Below are 22,815 nucleotides of genomic sequence, written 5' to 3' on the forward strand. Positions count from 1 at the left end.
ATTGAACCTAGGATTTTGGAGCCTCAGGCATTCTCAAGAGGTTATGCCTCTTTGCATAACCATTATGCTACGTATCCCTGCCCCTTTTTGAAATCTTTATAAAATAATAAACAGGATTTGGTCTTAAATATTGCTCTTCACACACAACACTTTAGATTTCTCTCAAGTCACATAGTCTTGATCTATCTGTGTTGAAGGAAGACCTATATATCTTATCTTTATTTCCCTTTTTCTCAAGTTTATCACAAAGAAGGTTTTCAGTAAGTTGTCAGTGCAGCAGTGGAGGAAATCTTTAAGCTGCCGGTACAGAATCATAGTGTGGTCCTCTTCTGACCACACAAGGTGAAGCTTCTACTGCTTCTGTCAGCTAGCTGTCAATCTTGGTTCTCTGCAGCACACCAGTCCAGTGAGTGAGACATTATGACTCAGGGGTTGCTGACAAAAGTAAATGCACAGATATAGTCAAGAAGGTGGGCTTTTGGACTCTCTGGGGCTTTTTTTTTTTTTTTTTTAATTCTCCATGTCGGCATTTTATTTTTCTGGATCTATAACTCAACTTTCCATTTTTGTCAGATATAGACAGGATGAGAAGAAAATCTAGAGACCTAAAAATCCCACCTGTATAAACCCAGTGCCATCATCCCATACTATTGTTCGTGCTTGGCTGTTTCCAGTGATGGAAAGTATAGTTTGCTACCTTCTAGTCACTACCAATCACTTATCCTGGTTGTAGCTTCCACAACTATACACAAAAGTAAATATCCTTTAATCCAGTCACTGTATTTTTCCAAAATCTTAATGTTATTTACACCACAGATGTACCTTCTTTTAAATGATCTCTCTGTGCTACAACCTATAATCTGAAGGCTAAGCCCTGGCTTGAATTTTTTTTTTTTTTTAATGCATTCTAATTTGTCATCCCTTTCAACATCTCTAACTCAGACCATGTTATTTGAGGTCCAGAAAAGAAAGAATTTCATTCCCTTTATTCAGCGTGCTGCCCATCTGCTGATACTGCCTGTGCACTGCTAGGACTTTTACTGCCTCACCACACTGTTGACATGTGTGTGCTTATGTGTTGACATGTGTGTCTAAGGGCCCTCCTTCCTTATATTTACTAAAGCTTGGGTATATCTTCCTTTTGTGTGTGTGCAGTTGTACTTCACCACACCCATCCAGCCTTTTCAGATGGAGAGAGAGAGAGCTCAGCTCAACTTTCCCCCAGAGCTGTAGTATCCTGATGTGTCTAAAGGGACCCAAACCTGAGTCATGCACATGGCAAAGCAGGCACTGACCCAGGTGAGCTATCGGATTGTCTTCAGTTTATGTTTAAAGTGCAAATAGAGGTGCTTCATATTTATCTCCCCTAAATTAATTATTTTAGCTGAAACCATTATTTCATTTTCATCATCAATGAGAATAGTGAATGGAAGAATCTAATAACATACTATGTTACTTAACATTTAAGGTGGCATTTTACAACAATTTGCAACTCAGCTAGAAAAGTCTAAGATTTAGGGGGTTGGGCAGTAGTGCAGCGGGTTAAGTGCAGGTGGCATGAAGCACAAGGACTGGCTTAAGGGCTTAAGGATCTGGGTTCGAGCCCTCAGCTCCCCAACTGCAGGGTAGTCGCTTCACAGGCGGTGAAGCAGGTCTGAGGTCTCTCTCTTTCTCTCCCCCCCCCCCCCGTCTTCCCCTCCTCTCTCCATTTTTCTCTGTCCTATCCAACAATGACGACATCAGTAACAACAACAACAATAATAACTACAACAATAAAACAAGGACAACAAAAGGGGGAAAAGCAAATTAAAAAAAGAAAAAAAAGTAAGATTTAAAAATAGGTTTTATAGAAAACTAAGGATTTATGTCTTATATTCAGATATATGCACCTTCAGGGTTTAAAATTTGTTTATAGTGGAACAGACATGGGAAAACGACTGCTGGCAAAGATAAGTATTCACTATGCAGCGAAGATTTATAGAAATGTTTTAAATGGCACGGCAGGGACCTAGTACTTAGTTGATGGCATGCCACTGCTAGAGTAGTATTTACTGTTTTTCTTATATGCCTGTTAACAAAAGGTGATAAAATTAAAAATAGAAGAAGAAGAAGAAGAAAAAGAAGGATCAAAGCAAACAACTCCCTTTATTTTCATTTCAAAGAGTCAGTCTTTCTTTGTGGAGTACTTCTTTGTCCAACAGCCTTTTGGAAGCTTCACTTAATGCCTTACGATGGCAGGATGTATGTCTTTATTGCCACAGAAACCAACAGTAAGTGGCATCATTCTAGAAAATGTGTGTGTGGGGGGGGGGCAAGGAGTGGTGGTTTAAAGAATGTGAATGGCAAAGAACTAACTCTAGGGACCCTCTGTTCTCAGAGGTTATTTGATTCCACCTCACACTGTACAGGCTTCAACATTTTCAAATCATATGAGTTTTAAGGTACATTAAACTAGATTTCTAAACCCCCCTGCTAGAAATAAATTGCACCTTGCCTTGTAACAGAACTATTAAATATTTTAAAGATTATTGAAGTCCAGCAGTTTTGAAGAATTAATCACCTCTGATATGGAAATGTAAGAAAGCATTTTGATATTTCTGGGCCCCAATGAAATGTAACTTAAATGCATGTAGAACTTATAATTTACCAGTGACTAGGCATTCAGTCCCACAGGGATAATTTCTGTTTTCAGCTACTATTCTTGAATCATACCAGTCAGGCTCTTTCCCACTTCATTAATGTTTTTGTAAAAGCTCACTAAGCTTTTTTAGAAAGTGTGGTATATTTTTTAAAATTTTTATTGGTAAAAAAGTAAACACTGACAAAACCATAGGATAAGAGTCATACAACTGCACACAATTCCCACCACCGGAAGTCTATATCCCATCCCCTCTCCCCTGATAGCTTTTCTAGGCATGCTTCTCACTGATTAAGCACAGTTGTATTTGTAGGGTATATTCATGAATTTGTTTATAGATTATGTCATTTACCCATTTTATGACCACAAAATAAAAACTTAGGAAGCATAAATGTGGACAGACACACTGAAGGTGTATGTGTACATGCATGTGTCTACATGTGTTTAGACTTTTATATAACAATGTGACAGCTAGGCCAATTCACGAGGCTGCTTCTACAGATCAGCAAGTTTGACTCATGCTTTGTCTTCATCCAACTCCAGATTTGTAGTTAGGCCAGACATGCAAGGTAGCCAGTGCAGAAAGACAAACAACAACTTCTCGCATACTAAAGGAGTGGAATTAGGTTTGGGAGGCCATTGGAGTGTGGATAGCAGTTGCTTAAGGGCCTACTAACCTATTATGTTTACAGTGCAAGAATAGTGCCATTTTGACCAATAACTATAAGTAAAGTTCTTGTTGTCATTGGGGTTTCACCACTCCACGTTAACTTTTTAGATAAAAAGAGAGAGAAAGGCACCACAGCACTAAAGCTTTTTTCAGTGCAGTGTGGGTCATACATGTTACAAAGTAAGTATGGTATTTTTAAAAAATTTTTATTTGTAAAAAGGAAACATTGACAAAAACCATAGGATAAGAGGCATACAACTCCACACAATTCCCACCACCAGAACTCCATATCCCATCCCCTCTCCCCTGATAGCTTTTCTGTTCTTTATCCCTCTGGGAGTATGGACCCCAGGGTCATTATGGGGTGCAGAAGGTGGAAGGTCTGGCTTCTGTAATTGCTTCCTCGCTGAACATGGATGGTGACGGGTCAATCCATACCCCCAGCCTGTCTCTCCCTTTCCCTAGTGGGGCAGGGTTCTGGAGAAGCAGGGCTCCAGGACACATTGGTGAACATTGGGGCCCTTATTCAGCTTTAAGCCCTTGTGACCTCTGCATCCCTGTAGATCTACATGCTGCCTTGGGGCTGTTGGGCCCGCCTATCTCTGTAGATCTGAGCTCACATTCTGTGGTCATGAGTAGGAACGTTCCAAGCTGCCCCAATTTCAGGACCCATCTTCCTCAGGTGGAAGATAGAGTATGTTGTCCATCCTCCCTTCAGAGGATGGAACATTCTCTACTGTTGTTGATCCACGTTGAGGGCAAGGTCCTTGGGGGGGGGGGGGGCACAAAGGAGAGAGGGATTTATTCAAGGTCTAGGCCCATCATGTCTGTTTGGGAATCTCAGGACTCCCCGACTAGGGCCCCACCTGAAGAGGTGGCCTGATAGTGACTAAGAATCATCGTTAAAGTATGCCAGTCTCTTGCCCTTATTCAGCTTTTGCAATCCTTACTCTGATAAGGTTAGCTTTGGAGTGACTGAGGGAAGTGTAATAGGAAGTAGGTGAGGAGGTTATCTAAGTCTAAGTAGAAACTTTTTTTTTTAGACACTTGTTGACCTGCTTCACTGCTTGTGAGGCGACCCCCCTGCAGGTGGGGAACTGGGGGCTCCAGCGGGGTTCCTTACACGGGTCCTTGTACTTTGCGCCATGTGCACCTAACCTGCTGTACTACTGCCCGCCCCTAAGTAGTAACTTTCATTAGGAATTTTATGATGGTGTCTTTTTAGGTCTTTCTACTTGCTTGCTGCATATACAAACTCACTGTAGACTATCATGCACTTTTGCTTTCAGGTATGTATTTTGCCCTAACGTGAACATATGCTCTATCTCATGGGACCTTGTCTATATCTAGGTTTTGGGACTTTGTTAGGAAGTGAACCATCCCCACCCGATATGGAATTAGAGAATCCTATGAAAGGAAACGTAACTACTCACCCGAGTAATGAGGCTGAAGTGTTGACATTCAACGCCTGACGTCTCTGGACACAGTCTGAAGTGAATGAAGCATGCCGAGGTGGTACTTGTTGTATTGATTAGGTTGGGATCAGCAGATGCAGTATTGTAAATGTGGTATTCTAGCGAGCTATGTTGTAGATCCAATGTTATGAATACATTAAAATTTTTTTATACTTAATTTTATTTATTTATTTTTGTTGCCCTTGTTTTATTGTTGTTGTAGTTATTATTGTTGCTGTTGTTGTTCATTAGGACAGAGAGAAATGGAGAGAGGAGGGGGAGACAGGGGGAGAGAAAGAGAGACACCTGCAGACCTGCTTTACTGCTTCTGAAGTGACTCCCCTGCAGGTGGGGAGCCGGGGGCTGGAACTGGGATCCTTAGGCCGATCCTTGCGCTTTGCACCAGCTGTGCTTAACCTGCTGCGCTACTGCCTCTGACTCTCATGAATACATTTTGTAATTGCTGCAGACATTTTTTTCTCCACATAAATCCAATTTACTTATACAATCTACCTTTTACACTAAAAAGTGGCTCATTTTTCTCAAGTTTATAGTGTCTCCATTAATATAGTCTTTATTGCAACAAGTTAAATCTTTTGCAAAAATCTAATGAACTTAGAAGGCTACATGCAGTTCCCTTGGGGGACTGAAGTGATTCTATGGCTATAGGTGATACTTAAGGATAGTTATGCCATATCTAACTGAAAGCATTTAAGAGTGCTGGAAACATATGGTGTTCAGGAATTCATTGAAGTGGGACTTTATTTTGGGAATATTTAGATTTAAGGTCTTGCCATCCCCCTTTTCTGTAAGTATTAACCCCTGTCTCCACTAAAGAAGACACATTTTGAGTATTTGTAAAAATTAAACTCAAATCTACTTACATGTCTTGACAAAGATGGAAAAAAAAATGTGCTTTTAATGGATGAGGAGAAAAAAAATCCTTTCTTTGTTAATATTTGATCCAAGACTATTTGTTTCCCTGTGGTTTGTTACAGCTGTGACTGGGGTGCAATTTGTTGGCGCTAGAGGCCGAGTTTATAAAGCATCAAGATGGAAGTACCTTGATGTTACAAAACTAATCCTGATTCAATGACTTGGCTAGCTGTGTGACTTTAACCTTTCTGAGGCTCAGTTATCTAATGTCAGGTGATGATAACTCCTCTCTAGGCTGTTGTAACTAACAAGCTATTATGTTGAATGTGCCTCACATAGCATAAGTTGGGTATGTTCCCTGATGATGGGTTATTACTTCCTCCTGCCAAGTGATTGTGATCACTTTCAGCTTCTTTTGATTGGTACCCCCTTATTCCCAATAATTTGTATTTATTTGTTTGTTTGTTTTTTATTTTAATGAGAGAGACAGAGAAAGAAAGATGAATAGACCACAGAGCTCTGGTCAGCTCTGGTTTATGGTGGTGTTAGGGATTGAACCTGGGACTTCAGAGCCTCAGGCATGAAAGCCTTTTGCATAACCATTATGCAGTCTGGAAAAGAGAAATTTCCCATGAGTGGTCATCCCACTTCCGGTTATCTTGTCCATCTCCAAAACTCTCTTCCTTTACACTGTCTGAACTGGAAGACGCTTAGAAGAGTGTTAAACCGGGAACAGCTGCTGGCTATGATAACATCACCCCAGAACTCATTCTTAACCTGGGCCCCGCAGCAAAGAAGTGGCTCGCTTCATTCCTGTCCCACATCTTGGAATCTGAGTCTGTGCCCAAAGTTTGGCGTCGTGCGAAGATTATAGCGGTTTTGAAACCAAAGAAAGACCCAACACTGGCTGCCAGCTATAAACCAATTTCTCTCCTCACCGTGTGTTACAAACTCCTTGAGAGGCTGCTTCTATCACGTATTTCTCATCTTACAGAGAAATTCCTATCACCTGCCCAGGCTGGTTTCCGCCCAGGAAGATCTACCTGTGAACAAGCCCTGGCCCTCTCAACTTACATTGAAAATGGATTCCAGAAGAATTTAAAGACGGGTGCTGTCTTTGTTGATCTCACAACAGCCTATGACACGGTCTGGCACCGTGGTCTCCTGGTCAAGATCTCAAGATGCCTGCCTCCATGGGTGGCCAACACTATATCGTTTCTTCTCCAAAACAGAAGATTCCAGGTACATCTGGGTGACAAGTCTAGCAGATGGAGACTTGTCTCAAGTGGCCTCCCCCAGGGCTCTGTTCTGGCTCCTACGCTATTTAATATTTACATCAATGACCTCCCAGAAACTTCTTCAAGGAAGTTCATCTATGCCGATGACATCTGCTGTGCAACTCAGGCATCAAAGTTCGACATCCTCGAGGAAACACTCACGAAAGACATGTCTCTGATATCTGATTACTGTAAAAAATGGCGACTAATTCCTAGCACTGCTAAAACGGTATCATCTGTTTTCCATCTACACCATGCCTCGGCCTCACGTGAGCTTAATGTGCAGCTTGGTGATACGAGAATCCGGCATGAAGCCCAGCCAGTCTATCTTGGCGTTACTCTCGATCGCACTCTGTCATTTCACAAATATCTCATAAAAACTGCAGCAAAGGTGGGCGCGAGGAATCACATCATTGCAAGACTGGCCAGCTCCTCATGGGGCGCGAGCGCTTCCACACTACGATCATCAACTCTGGCATTATGCTATTCCACTGCAGAATACTGTGCCCCAGTATGGTTCCGTAGCCCCCATGTCCACTTGGTCGATTCCAAATTATATTCCTCCATGAGGATAATTTCTGGAACCATCCGTTCCACCCCGGCTCCATGGCTACCAGTTCTTAGCAACATCGCCCCGCCAGATATTCGTCGGGATGCGGCATCATCTAAGTTCATTTCCCACGTCTATGCTTGACTGGACCTGCCAATATACACGGATATCGTCGCCCACCCTGTTCAACGCTTGACATCTCATCATCCAATCTGGTCCCCTATGCCTACACTGAACTTCTCTGTTCCAGTCTCTTGGAAACAGAGTTGGCAGTCAGCTGAGGTCAAGAACAAACACCTCATCACAGACTCCTGCAAGCGTCAACCCAGCTTTGACCTAGCACATTATGATTGGGCCCTCCTCAATCGCTATCAAACAGGCCATGGCCGGTGCGCCGCTATGTTCCATCGCTGGGGAGCCAGAGACGACCCGAACTGCCCCTGCGGCTACAGACAGACTATGACCCACAAAGTCAACGACTGCCACCTCTCCAGATTCAAAGGAGGTCTCGAAACTTTACATCAGGCTCAACCTGATGCTGTTGACTGGCTACGGAAGAAGGGCAAACTCTAGAAGAAGAATGCAGTCTCCCCAGCCCTAATTTGTATTCATTAAGGAAAAAAAAAGAAGAGAAGGTGAGTATGAGGAAGAAGGAAAAAAGATGAGGAGAGGAAAGAGAAAGAGAACTAATAATTCTGGTGATTTTTTTTTTTTTTACCATATCAAACTTCTTCTTGAAACCTCTCAGAGAAGAGCATGAAAAGCCCATCTTTGTCATAGAGATGTGGTTTACTGGAGTTAACACAAGAGGAAACTCATTGGTCAGCTAAGGGTGGTAGTAAAGGTATCAGTTTTGGACCTTTGTATCCCAGAGGAACTGTCTTATGATCTACTTTTCTGTGTTGTCAGTTGCTGAATATCTTGTCCTGCGTGTAGCCACAGGCCTCAAGGACAGCTTCTTTGTGAAATATGCAATTTTCTCTGCGCATGTAAAACATGAACTGGTTTTTGTGTTGAGTTTACATTTCTACTGTATAACATTTGAAGCAATTCTTGAAAAGAATGGACTGTATGTTTTCTACACAAGTCATTAAAAACTCAACTCTCAGGGCTGGGTAGTGGCACACCTTATTGAGCACACATGTTACAGTGCACAAGGACCCAGGTTCAAATCCCTGGTTGCCAACTGCTGGGGGAAAGATTCACAAGTGGTGAAGAGGGCTGTGGGTGTCTGTTTCCCCTTCTCTCTCCCTCTCTGTCTTCCCCTACCTTCTCAATTTCTGAGTGTGTATCCAGTAAATAAATGAAGATAAAAGAGCTAAGCCTCAACTCTCACTTTGATTTTTTAATTATATATAAATATGATTATATACATATACAGGCTCAATACACATGGTAAGAAATTTCATACATATATGCACTGGAATATTACTCAGTTATAATAAAGAATGGAATGTTACTACTTATGACAACATAGATAACTCAAGGGAAATAAATCAAATGAAATCAAGTGAAACAGAAAGACAAATACTGTACAAACTCTCTGACAGATGAGATCTAATGAACAAACACACCCAAGTGGGCCGGGCGGTAGCATCCATATGGTGCGAAGCATATGGTGCGAAGCACAGGGACCTGCCTAAGGAACCCAGGTAGAGCCCCCGGCTTCCCACCTGCAGGGTGATCGCTTCCCCATCTCTTTTGATTTCTCTCTGCCCTATCCAATAACAGCAATAACAACAATAATAAACACAACAGTGATAAAACAACAGGGGCATCAAAGGGAGGGGAAAAGCTTCTAGGAGCAGTGGATTTGTGGTGCATCGAACCCCAGTGATAATCCTGGAGGCAATAAAAAGAAGGCACTCATAGCTATTTATCTGCCTGATGTGGCCGTGCTGTGTTTTTTCTGAGAAAAAAAGTTGTGCTGTGATTTACTGTTTATTTATTTATTTATTTGATAGAGAAAAAGCCAGTAAGAGGAAGTGCAAGGGACTGCACACCACCTAGGTGCAGTGGCTGCTAGGCTTGACCGTAGGTTGAGCACATGGCAAAGGAGCACACTGTACAAGTGAACTATTTTGTAGGTCTTGATTTACATCTTAATGCCATGCTGATAATTAATTATCAAACACTATTTATTTTAATCTTCTTACAACCCACTCACGTAGATACTGCAATTTTATCCAGAGAGTAAACAGGTATTTAAAGAGATTATATGGCATTTCCAGGTTTCTGCAGAACAAAGATTAGGCTGAAATCTGGCTTAATTTCTATAGTTAACATCTTTTCTAACTGTTAAACAAGAAAGGCACTCAAAGATGTTTTCCATTTCTGTTCTAGGACACCTCATAAAATAGTTACCTCATTCTTTTTGGAAGCTAGAGAAAATTATCTTTTTTTTTTCTGCAGCTTGCATTGTTTCAGTAGTCTTCTTCTTCTAGCGTTTGCCCTTCTTTCGTAGCCAGTCAACAGCGTCAGCTTGAAAGCTGTCAGGAGCTGCTTGTTGCTGGCTTTGAAAGTGACTGGGATCCATATGGATTCAGTCGGCTAGGAAGGATCGTCAGTTTCCCCAATGAATGGGTACTCACGGGATGCACCACGAGAAGGCCGATCCAATCAATGCATCCCGTTTCAGTAGTATTTTTATACAGCTCAGTGGAGATCAATCATAAAAAGCTATTAGCTTTGAGTGAGAGACATTTCTGAATTAAATTTGTCATTTGCTTGACATCGATTTTCATTTTCTTTGTTAAGAACTATTTTTTTTCCTTTTTGTTGCTCTTGTTTTTATTGTTGTAGTTGTTGTTGATGTCATCGTTGTTGGATAGGACAGAGAGAAATGGAGAGAGGAGGGGAAGACAGAGGGGGAGAGAAAGATATACACCTGCAGGCCTGCTTCACCGCCTGTGAAGCAACTCCTCTGTAGGGGGGTAGGGGGCTCGAACCAGGATCCTTGTGCCAGTCCTTGGGGTTTGTGCCATGTGCTATTAACCCGCTGCGCTACCGCAGGACTCCCTGTTAAGAACTAATTTTAACTATACTTATTAGCATGTATGTGTTTGTGTATGTATGCATTTTTTATATTTATTATTTATTTTCCCTTTTGTTGCCCTTGTTTTTTATTGTTGTTGTTGATGTTGTCGTTGTTAGATAGGACCGAGAGAAACGGAGAGAGGAGGGGAAGACAGAGAGGGGGAGAGAAATATAGACACCTGCAGACCTGCATCATTGCCTGTGAAGCGACTCCCCAGCAGGTGCGGAGCTGAGGGCTCCAACCGGGATCCTTACACTGTTCCTTGTGCTTTGCGCCACATGCGCTTAACCCACTGCGCTACCGCCCGTCTCAGTAGAAGTCGAAGAAATTAATTTGAAATTTTCACTTAACACACACTGCACATCTACCCCACCCCCCCCCACAGGGCAGGACCTTGTACTACCAGGGCCTTTCCACCACTAGGCCCATTTTTTTCCCCATTCTCTTTATTATTTCACATAGAGATGGGCACAGATACAGAGAAAGATATCACAGCATGACTCCACCATCTATGGTGTTTCCCCTCATATCTTGGTCTTCCCCTGCTGCTCCCATGTGGGATTGGGGCTCACACCCAAGGCTTTGTGCATGGTAGTTTTACACATGCACTTAATTAGCCACTTCACAAATATTTTTATGTGTGATATTGGTCTATATTTAATCATCAACTCATTTAAGAATAGGAAAAATAATCTTTAATTCAAAAAGAGCTTACCAGCTGTAAAAAAAACTATAGAGATGTTTTAACCAATTTTTAGCCAAACAAGGCCTTCAGTACTTGAGAGACTTCTCCTTTCTACTCAGCCTCTTTTTGCTTTATTATAGGTTTAGCATTAATTTACAATATTATAAAATGTTAGTGGTATAATTTCACACTGATGTATGTATGTAAGCCCCACTGCACCTGTCACCAAAGAGATCCCTCTACTGCATCCCCTCTGAGTTAACTGCCTTAGTTTTCACAGAAGTGTTTTGTTGTTAATGTTTTTTGCAAGATCATTTGCTTTAGTTCTTTATATTCTACATATGAATGAAGCCATCAGATAATTGTCATTCACTTCCTTAGTTATTTACCTTCATCAACTGGAATTCCATTTTCTCTCTTTTTTTTTTTGTCCTGCAAGGAATCATGCTATTTTTACCATATCCACATCTTGTCATCTGTAGAAATTGGAGAGTAGGCTCTAGAATTCTAAAATATAGAAGGAAAATATTTACCATATGGAGAAACACTGAAGTAGGAAGAGACATTAATTTTAATTGTAAACCTGCTGCTAACTAACATTTTACCTGTGTGAACAATTTAATTTCATAGGTCTCACTTCCGTTGCGTGTGAAATGATGCCAATTCAGATATGTTATATGATAGTTTCATTCAATGCCTTTTTCTTCCTTTCTTCTTCTTTTTCTCCTTCTTTGCCTTCTCCTCCTTCTTCTCTAGGATTTACTTATTGATCTATTGGAGGAGGAGAGAAACAGCATCATTCTGACATAAGAGATGCTAGGAGTCTAACTCAGAACATCATACTTGATCATACTTGAGAGTCTAACACTTTATCCAGTGCACCACTTCCCAGCCCACAACCCCATTCAGATTTAAATCTTCATTCTATTTTACTATAGACAGCTAATTTACTTGAGAGTCCAACACTTTCTCCAGTGCACCACCTCCCAGCCCACAACCTCATTCAGACTTAAATCTTATTCTGTTTTACTTATAGACGGCTAATTCACATATCAATGTGACTGTCAATAAATCCCATATCTGAAATTTCCTGTATTTATCAAAGTCTTGAATTTATATTAATTTTAACTTAATTAAATGTCCCAGTCTTCGAAGGGGAAGATTTCTGAATATTAAAATATTTAATTTTCTTTTTTTTTTAAAGCATCTTTTTTTAAATCTTTATTTATTGGATAGAGACAGCCAGAAATCAAGAGGGAAGGGGGTGACAGAGAGGAAGAGAGACACACCTACAGCACTGCTTCACCACTCGCAAAGCTTTCCCCCTGCAGGTGGGGGCTGGGAGCTTGAACCTGAGTCCTTGCGCATTGTAATACATGCACTTAATCAGGTGCGCCACCACCCGGCCCCAAATATTTAATTTTCTAAACCTTTAATTTTCTAATTTTTTAGTACATGCCCAGTCCTGGACCAGGCAATCTGAGTAGAGTGACAGAAATATTCCTTGATAGAGTTGATAGTTGAAAATGAAATACCTTGAAAATAATTAGAAACATTAACTAGTTATAGCAAATATGAAAAAGAAAATATAATATATATATAAAGAATATATAGAAAATATAAAAGCCTCTGATATTCAACAAGTTCTCCTTTTTAATTTTTTTATCATCTTTATTTATTGATTTCGTAGAGACCGCCAGAAATCGAGAAGGAAGGGGTTGAGAGGGAGAGAGACAGAGAGACACCTGCAGTACTCCTTCACCACTCGTGAAGCTTCCCCCCTGCAGGTGAACCCACATCCTTGTGCATTGTAACATACGCGATTAACCAGGTGTACCACTACCTGGCCCTCTCATTAAGTTTTTCTTCTTGCTATCACTATAGGCCCTTAGTTCTATATGGTAAATGATGTCATCATGCTAAGTTTACCAAGAAAGCTAAGACATCAAGAAGATGCTTTTTTATTAAAAGGCAAAAACACCCACACCAGAGTCTCCGTGCAGAGGACCCAGGCTCCAGCTGTGGCCACGACATAAGTTTTTGTACAAGAGAAATAAAAGTGATTACTGGTGAAAAAAAAAAAGGCAAAAACAGCAAAAATATTAATTTTGTAACTGGCATTTTAAATTGTCACTTATAAGTTTATGTATATTTGCATGCTACATAAATCTCAAGCAGACTAGAGGCAGTTTTATTTTATTTTTTTTAAATTTTTTATTTAAGAAAGGATTAGTGAACAAAAACATAAGGTAGGAGGGGTACAACTCCACACAATTCCCACCACCCAATCCCCATAACCCACCCCCTCCCATGGTAGCTTTCCCATTCTCTAGCCCTCTGGGAGCATGGACCCAGGGTCGTTGAAGGTTGCAGAAGGTAGAAGATCTGGCTTCTGTAATTGCTTCCCTGCTGAACATGGGCGTTGACTGGTCGGTCCATACTCCCAGTCTGCCTCTCTCTTTCCCTGGTAAGGTGTGTCTCTGGGGAAGCTGAGCTCCAGGACACATTGGTGGGGTCTTCAATCCAGGGAAGCCTAGCCAGCATCCTGGTGGCATCTGGAACCTGGTGATTGAAAAGAGAGTTAACATATGAAGCCAAACAATTTGTTGAGCAATCATGGATCCCAAGCTTGGAATAGTGGAGAGGAAGTGTTAGGGAGGTACTCACTGCAAACTCTAGTGTACTTCTGCTTTCAGGTATATATTTTGCAGTAGTTTATGGATACGTGTGCACATAAGCTCTCTCTCACAGAAACTGGTGTATATCTAGGTTATGGGACTTTGTTAGAAAGTGAACTACCTGAGATGAAATTAGAGTGTACTATAAAAGGAAAGGTCTCACCCAAGTAATGAAGTTGAAGGGTTGTCATTCCACAGGTGAAGTCTCTGGATACAGTCTGAGGTGAAGCATGTTGAGGTGGCAATCGTTGCTTTGGACAGACTAGAGGCAGTTTTAAACTGAGAAAGCTTATACCAGCAATAAACAATAATCACATGATTGTGCACTTTGGCCAAAACAGTCCCTGTAAGAGCTAAAATTGGGTCAAGTGTTCAGAATTGCTCTGCACTGCTGGTAGTGATTTGCCAGAACTGTGTGTGGGGTGGGGATGGGGGAGGTATTACTGAATATAATCAAGGCAGTTCTTTTTTTTTTTTTTTTTCCTTTCCACTTTAGTTGATTGTACTGTCTCCTTTTTGTCTTTGCAACTTGGCTTGTCAAGGTGGGTAGTTCCAAATTCTGGTCTCTCTGAAGTAGGGACAGTTCTCCCTTGCCTGTCTTTACTGGAGGGTCTCAGGTTCACAGCAATGCCACTAAACCTGTATTTATACAGATTTTGAGATTGAAAGAATGTCTGGAAAGCTGGGACAGGTTATTGAGTACAGATTGAGTGGTGGGGTGACCAGCCACGCCTTCCTTAATCCAAGGATTTGCAAACACTGTTACAGTAGGAGACCTGGGCCCTCAAAGGAGAAAAAGTCTTCTACTTGCCTTCAGCTTCTTTCTTAAAGGAGAAAAAGTCTTCTACTTGCCTTCAGCTTCTTTCTTGCTACTGTAGAGTCTGCTGCTTGCGGAAGCAAAACTATATTTCTCTTCCCATTCTGCTGCTGCTATACTTCTGTTGCTGCTGCTGCTGGTGGTGGTGATACTACTGCTGAGAGGAAGAGGGAGCTACGCACCCACACCGGACTAGCTGCCTCAGCTCACAGCATAACCCTCTGCTGGTGAGTTCCCAGGACCAGCATCCCAGCAGCTGTGGTTCCCCAGCCTGGGAGATGGAGCTGCTCCCAGCCCTCCTTGATTAGGATATATATGCCAGGGTCATCAGGACAGCTGTTAATGGCAACACATCATATTTTTTTTCCTCTGTGCTGTGTGCTGAATATTTTTACTGTGCGGTAGCAAGCAGAAGACTAGAGAAGGTGCTGCTGCAGGAAGGAGAAGCTGGGATCCGATTGAACAGGTTAGGCAGTGGAGCGAGCCTTCTGAACCTGCATGTCTTCTCTGGAAGGGGAGAGAGTGCCCTTGCTAGCACACATGCTTGTGTCCCCAATAAATAAATAGTGGCAGGGGGCTTGAAGGAATGGGAAGTGGGGGGGAGGTTGCTGCTAGGTGAGGGGGAACAGCAGGGCCTCAGTTGCCAAGTGGCTGGTGGTATCTGTCAGCTGTTTGCATACTGTTTACCCATAGGGGATCTATTACAAGTGCTCAAATGAACCAGGAGCTTAGGAACTAGCAGCTTCCTGAGAGCTGCAATTACATAAGCATTTATTTTTAATATAATCATAATTAAAAAGCAAGTAGCAGCGGTATGCCTGGATCAGCTACAGCTATCCGACAAGAGAGACTGAAGAAGACCAATGCAAGGCCAATTCCTCTTGGTTTATTCACCATTAATGAGGAAGATGAACAGCAAAAGAATGGAAATTCCAGAAGACCGAAAGGTATGCCTTAGTACTGTCGTCTGGTGGGAGCCAGATCAGCCTGCTTCCCACACTGCCTAGAATACAAACTGTGTGTGGTGCTTGCTGAGTGGAGAGCCTGTGACCTCCTAGCACAGTTTGCTGTTGATGTTTATATTCTCTGTAGTGCTTGGTGTGTGTGAATTTGGGGTTAGATTCAGCAGGTTTGATTGATTTCATGTCAGCTTTCCTTTTCAGCCCAAGCCAATTTCTTGGCCTGGAGAGCTTTAATTTTCACACACTCACTTAAAGAGTGCCTGTCCTCATCAGGAGGAAAAAATAGGAATTATCAAGGCTTAAATGAGCTTTGATCCATAGGAGCACTGGATGAGTTCTCTATATTAATGAAACAAGCTTTTCTCCGAAAGGTATAAGTGAAACCTTGCAGGGTAGAAGGCAGAAGGTAAGATGTTGCTTCCATTTCTATACTAAAATGTTCAGAGTCTGAAGAGGAGGGGAATAAATATTGAGGTGACTATGGGGTAGTGGTGGGAGGGGTTGGATTGGCAGAGTTGAGTAGGGAAGGGGTACCAGGCTTTATAACTTCTGATGAAACTCCATTACTGAGCATCTGTGTAGAGGTTATAGTATTCTGAGTATAGAAAGGGAAGGTCTGACCCTGGTGCTATTCTTTAATAGCGATGAAATGGAGCAGTGGCTTCCCCAGCTTCTCGAGTCCCTGTGTACTGCCTCAGCACTAGCATTGCTTCCTAGCCACTCTCCCAGGGCTATAATTATTTGTCAGAGAAAGAAGCACATGCATTTTTGTATAAAGGCTTTATGACTTGTGTTTTAAGTGTTCCTGTATCTTAATTTGTGCAGCTCTCTTCCCACAAAGCATATATACTCTTCTCTTAATAAATTATCAGGTTCTATGATTTTTAGGTGCCAATTGAATTCTAGCTGTGTTCAAATTGTTCTGCCGCTGAGATATCAAATTTCCCTCAGTGTGCTATATAGTCGTAGTATGGCAAAGTAGCAAACAAATATTAAGTACTGGTAGGATTACTATTTAAATAGAATCCAGTGTCTGAAGACTACTGGCTTTCGATTTCTTTGTTCTTGCTTTAATCTTTAAATGTAAGTAAAACTGTCTTTTAAATCTAAAAAGTTACGTTTTTTATTTAATGGAAGTTATAATAGATAGGATCTATTAGATAGTTGAACAGTGCACTGTTGGAAGAAAAAGAACACCCCAAAGCTTTAAATTATTAGTAGCAAATTATTTGCCCTCTTAGGAGTTGGTAACTTTGTGGTGCTGGGGGATTGAACCCAGAGTCTGACATTCTCCTGCAGGTACTCTACCACAGAGCTACCTCCTTGGCCCAATTTTTGTTTTTGTGAGACAGAGAGAGAGAAAGAGAGAGAGAGAGACAGATGAAAGTACCATTCTATCATCCATGGAGTCCCACATGATTTAATCTTAGCACTCTTACTCTGACTAGGGATGCAACTCAGGACCATGCACATAAATCAAAAACTTGAAATTAATATAGATTTGATGAGTTGTGTCCAGTGTATGTATTTTTTATATTTATTTATTTTCCCCTTTTGTTGCCCTTGTTGTTTTTATTGTTGTTGTAGTTATTGTTGTTATTATTGATGTCGTCGTTGTTAGATAGGACAGAGAGAAATGGAGAGAGGAGGGGAAGATGGAGAGGGGGAGAGAAAGATAAGACACCTGCAGACCTGTTTCACCACCTGTGAAGTGACTCCCCTGCACAAGTGGGGAGCCGGGGGCTCGAACCGGGATCTTTACGCTGGTCCTTGCGCCTTGCGCCACGTGCGCTTAACCCACTGCGCTACCGCCCGACTCCCTAGTGTGTATTTTTTAAATGTTCTCTATTTGTGGCACTTTTTTCCTTGGATGTCTTAGAATAGTAATTTAGGATAGCCAACTGCTGTATCCTTAGTAATTTTCTTCAATCCCTCTTCCTGTTTTGCTCCTACTAAGTTGCCTCCCATACTCTATAAAGAGAGAGAGAGAGAGAGAGAGATAATGAAAATATTTTCTTCTAAAAAACTATTTGCTTTTGGTTATTTATGCAAATATTAGATAAGACTTAAATCAAGGCTCCCATGTTGTTTTTCTTTTCTCATCCTCTCCACACCAAAGGGGGATACAGGAGGTTGAAGAGGAGGAACCTTGTACTCATAAGAATTTTAAGACTGTATATATCCTCAAATGCCTTTAATTTATGGACATATACAATAAAATGAGTTTGGATATCTTTCATAATTCTTTTTAAAAAATATTTATTCTCTTTTGTTGAATTGCTCTAAGTAATAGGAATGTTCAGCTTTTCAGTCTAAGGCTGCTCATTAATAACCGTGATAGGAAGATTCTGTGTCTGCACTGTCCGATATATTAATAACCACTGACCACATCTGACTATGAACACTGAAACATGGCTACTCCAACTGAAAAACTGCTTTTTAAAATTGTAGTTAACTTTGACTTAAACTTAAGAGCCACATATAGCTGGCTCGTGGCTACCATATTAGACAGCATAGTACTATAGAGCCATGACCTTCTGAACTTGCATCCACTCTGCTTTGTCCATCTTTACTGCTTCCTGGTGTTATGTTTAGCTGGGTCTTCCTGACATGAAAGTGGTTATTAAAAGGGCATGATAGAGCAGACTGTTCCCTGTGACGGAGCACAGTAACCTGAATTATAGACAACTTAACTTTTTCCCTTTCCACGTTACATCATTACATGCCTGCTCTAAATATATTTTTATTAGTCATTAATTGCCTATGCCCTCTTTGGCAGTTTTTAATAGACCCCTATTTTCTCAATTTTTATTTTGAAAATAGCATGGCAAGTTGATATAGGTTATCTGTTACACATAAACTAAGATAAGCAATCAGAAATTTTGTTTTCTGCCTACTCCATTGTCTAATTAGCCACATGTATTTTCATGCTTAGTATCTTTGTTCTATCATTACCAGGAATAAAGATGCTGGCTATCTAAATTCAATAAGCTAAATGCTTCTGTCCAGGATTACCCTGAGTTAATGACGAGTGACATCTTTCTAGATACTCACACTATTAGGTAGCCATCGTAATGAACTCAGTAGGAATGAGCATGTCGCTTACCATCTGGACTGTCTGTGTTAGCTTCAGTGTTACCTGTTGGGGTGAAAGAGTAATCTGGCTAGATGGTAAACTAAGTAACTTCTTGAAAGAGAATGTACTCTCCTATATAATCAGTAGAAATGCGAATGTTTTACATGGCTTATGATTTTTTTATGTGTAATACACAAGTTGTAATTAGAAGTAAGTTGGGTTTATTCTATTGCTTGTACACATCAGAACCCAAGCTTCAGTGTAATGCTCACCTAACGACTGGCTTAAGGGAGATTCTTTGAGTACTGCAGTGACTAAGTGCCCTTGGATAGATTTCAAGGCAATCTGCCTTCTGATGAATTTCGCTGAGCGCAGTGTGATTATTAAGTAATAAGACATTTTCTGCCAGCATTTGTTAAATGCTCACTCTTTGAAGATGATTCTGCTGGGGTGTTGTAGAAGTGATGCAAAAATAATTGACTTCATTTCTACTCTTAGAAGTGTTAATGTCTAATGAAGGAAGACACATATGTACAAATAACACAGAAGTAGAAATAAAAGCAGGCTAATAGTATGATGAAATGATCTCTGCACATACCCAGGTCCTTCCAGATTACAAGCTTCATAAGGGTTAGAATTACTCTATAAATAACTGCAGGGTATACCGAGCATTATTAAACAGAAGTAGGCTTATTGCTAACATAATAGTTTTCATAGACTCTGAGGCTTTTTTTTCTTTTGACATTGGAATCCTAAGAAATGTTGATAGAAGTGCTCTTCTGAGAGACAACTACTACATACAAGTATGCAGGACATGATACGCATATTACTCTCTTCTAGGAATGTATCAGGGAATCTGCTTTGTCCAGTTGTGGTCATACTATTCATCATTCTCTTTGGGGAAGTAAAAATATATGTTTATAAGGTGGTATTGACCACTTTACCATCAGATTACTGCCTTTTGTTAACTAATTGCAGGTTAACTTTAAAGAAATACTACTTCTCCTTGAAATCAAGACACAGTAGTCTTGAGTATCTGTACTCTCTTCCTTTCCCTGTCTGCATTTTGGTAAATTTTATTTATGGAGACTGCAGTGACTTTTCTGCTTTTGACTTATCCACTGCAAAGGTAGAATTTCTGTCAGGTAAGGTCTCCAGATGAAATATCTGTCATTTACATTCTTATTGGATAGATAATGATCAAGCAACTGTAATGTCCTTTTTGTAAGTCAGGAGTCTCTTTTCAAAGAGGAGTGTTATTATGTAAAGAAGTGTGAATACCACTCTAGAATCATTCTCACACATTTCTGTTTCTATTCCTCTTTTGTTTGTAAAACTTGAACTGTTGACTGTTCTTAGTATCCTTATTTATACTATTTCAGGACCAGGCAAAAAGTTTTAGCAGCAGGATTTTACAACTCCCGAGGCAAAAGTACCTTTTAGAAGAACAATATAAAAATTCTTGTTGTGAAAAGAAGAAAAATGTTATTTGTTTGTTTTTAATGACTGCTGTTGTTTCACTGCTCTGCACCAACTTTTTGAGATAGAATGAGAGACGGAAACACTATAGCACCATAGCTTCCTTTGTTGCTATAGGGTTGGAGGCTTGAATTGGCATCTTACTCATGGCAAAGAATCCACGCTCCTAGGTGACCTATCTTGTGGACCCAAGGAAAAGGAATCTTAAGAACAAGTTACTTACTAAGCTAGAGGTGCTTTGTTCCCATTCTCCAGGCAGTCTGTGGGACTGATTGGTTTTGAGTTAGGCCTTGGGCAGGTGCTGGAGGCCCCCAGAAATGGTTATTGAAAGGTTGCATCTGCCCCAGACTGGCCACACAGCACTGCTTGAGCCAAGTCCTGGGTGAGTGGGGACAGTGGAGAGACCTTTCCTAGGGGTTGACTTCTAGCTGAGAAAGATGAGCTGAGGAAGGTCTTGGCCCCTAACATCTAGAAATGGCACAATAGGCCTTCCTTGGCCACTGCCCAAGCTGTAGCTTGGTCTACCCCCTAAAAAAGATATCAAATGAAGAATAAATTTATTGACATTTCTTTTTTTAGATTCTTTTTCTTTTCTTTTTCTTTTTTTGGCACCAAGATTATTGCTGGGGCTCAGTGCCAGCACTACCAACTCACCATTCCTAACAGTCATTTCTCCTCCTCCTCCTCCTTCTTCACCTTCTTCTTTGTTTCTCCTTTTTTTTCTTTCTGTTTTTTTTTATTATTTATATTATTATTATTGCCTCTGGGGTTTTTGCTGGGGCTCTGTGCTAGCAATAAAAATCCACTGCTCCTGGAGGCCATGCTTCCCATTTTATTGGGTAGGACAGAGAGGAATTGAGAGAGGAAGGGAAGGTAGGGAGAGAGAAAGATAAACACCTGCAGACTTGCTTCGCTGCTTGTAAAGCTCTTCCCCCCCCCCCCCCGCATATGAGAAGCTGGGGCTTGAACCTGGGTCCTTGTGTGGATCCTTGTGCTTAGTATTATGTGTGTTTAACTGGGTGCACCATGGCCCGATCCCCCTTTCCTTTCTTTTTATTTAATGGAATAGAGAGAAATTGAGAGAGGATGGGAAATAGAGAGGGAGAGAAAAATAGACCTACTTCACTGCTCATGAAACTTCCTTCTTGGAGGTGGGGGGCTAGGATTCAAACTCCCATGTCCTTGCACACACTAACCTGTGCAGTTAGCCTGGTATACCACCACTGACTGGCTCTCCTGACATAAATTTCATTTGCTAAATAGACCCCATGTATTTTTCATTCAAAGTATTTTTTCTTTTTTTTGTAATTTTAAAAATATTTATTTATTTATTCCCTTTTGTTGCCCTTGTTGTTTTATTGTTATAGTTATTATTGTTGTTGTTATTGATGTCATTGTTGTTGGATAGGACAGAGAGAAATGGAGAGAGGAGGGGAAGACAGAAAGGGGGAGAGAAAGAAAGACACCTGCAGACCTGCTTCACCACTTGTGAAGCAACTCCCCTAAAGGTGGGGAGCCAGGGGCTCGAGCCAGGATCCGTACGCCAGTCCTTGCGCTTTGCACACATGCACTTAACCCACTGTGCTACCTCCTGACTCCCTCAAAGTATTTTTATAAAAATATTAACTATAGTGATATTAGGATTGGAAATATAGCTCTTAAGGTAGTGCAGTGCCTTGCAATGACTGTGGTCCAGATTTGAACTCAGCAGTACATAGGAGCTGCTCTGGCACTGACCGAGTCTTGGGTGCTGTATGTCTCTCAGTCTCGCCCTGTCTCTGAATGAAAAAGTAGCCCAGGGACCGTGAAATATTGCAAGTTTGAGGCCTTGGTTACCAGAAAAAGAAGAAGGAGGAGGAGGAGAAGGAGAAGGGGAAGAAGAAGGAGAAGGAGAAGAAGGAGAAGCAGAAAAGGAATTCTTAGGGATAATCACCAATCACCACAATATCTAACAAATGACCTAAACATTGGAGTCCCAGTTAATAGGAAAGGTAATTTTAGCAGTCTCCCAGTCATTTTGTGTTTTTTAAGTAGAAATTATCATAGATATCACTATATACAAGAGGAACATGATTTAACCTGTATGTGGCCAACTTTTGTATGTAGAGAAAGACTGTATTTTGGAATTTGCTTGATCTATAAAATGAAAAGGAGTAAAAATTGTGTTTCAAGGACTATAGCTAATGGGACTAAAAGAGCTGAGGATCCCACCTATCTGAACCAAATACAAAGATTTGTTGAAAGACTCATAGCTGATAAATTATTAATTGAAAACTTGAGCTGAGTATCCAGACATCATTATGTCTCAAGAAGCAAGTTTAAATGCAGTTCATTGTTACTCCTATTTCCTTTCTTTTTTTTTTTTTTTGGCTCCAGTGTTTACTGGGGCTCTACGGCACTACACTGCTCCTCTGTCGGCCATTTTATTGGGTAGGATAGAGAAAAATTGAGTGAGGAGGCAGAGACAGAGAAGGAGAGAGAAAGAGAGACACCTGCAGACCTGCTTCAAAACTTGTGAATACCCACCCCCACAGGTGGGGTGCCAGGGACTCAAACCCACATCCTTGAATGAATTCTTGCATTTTGTACTGTGTGTGCTTAACTAGTGCTTAACTG

The 22,815-nt window shown here is 41.0% G+C and overlaps 1 protein-coding gene across 5 annotated transcripts in view; it reads left to right on the plus strand.

The window, feature by feature from the left end:
- MAP7 (microtubule associated protein 7) overlaps positions 1-22,815 on the plus strand; it is a 188,627-nt gene that overhangs the window by 12,725 nt on the left and 153,087 nt on the right. Inside the window, exon 1 of one of the 5 annotated variants that reach the window (XM_016186837.2) lies at positions 15,248-15,629. The exons of 2 other annotated variants lie outside the window; for them this stretch is intronic. In XM_016186837.2, the coding sequence (XP_016042323.1) occupies positions 15,497-15,629 (133 nt within the window). In that variant the 5' untranslated portion in view covers positions 15,248-15,496. Of the gene's footprint in view, positions 1-15,247; positions 15,630-22,815 lie in introns of those variants that run through there. 2 more of the 5 variants (XM_060190393.1, XM_016186838.2) reach the window with 2 other exon arrangements.

The sequence above is a fragment of the Erinaceus europaeus genome, chromosome 4 (genome assembly GCF_950295315.1).
Source record: "Erinaceus europaeus chromosome 4, mEriEur2.1, whole genome shotgun sequence".
Classification (NCBI taxonomy): domain Eukaryota; kingdom Metazoa; phylum Chordata; class Mammalia; order Eulipotyphla; family Erinaceidae; genus Erinaceus; species Erinaceus europaeus.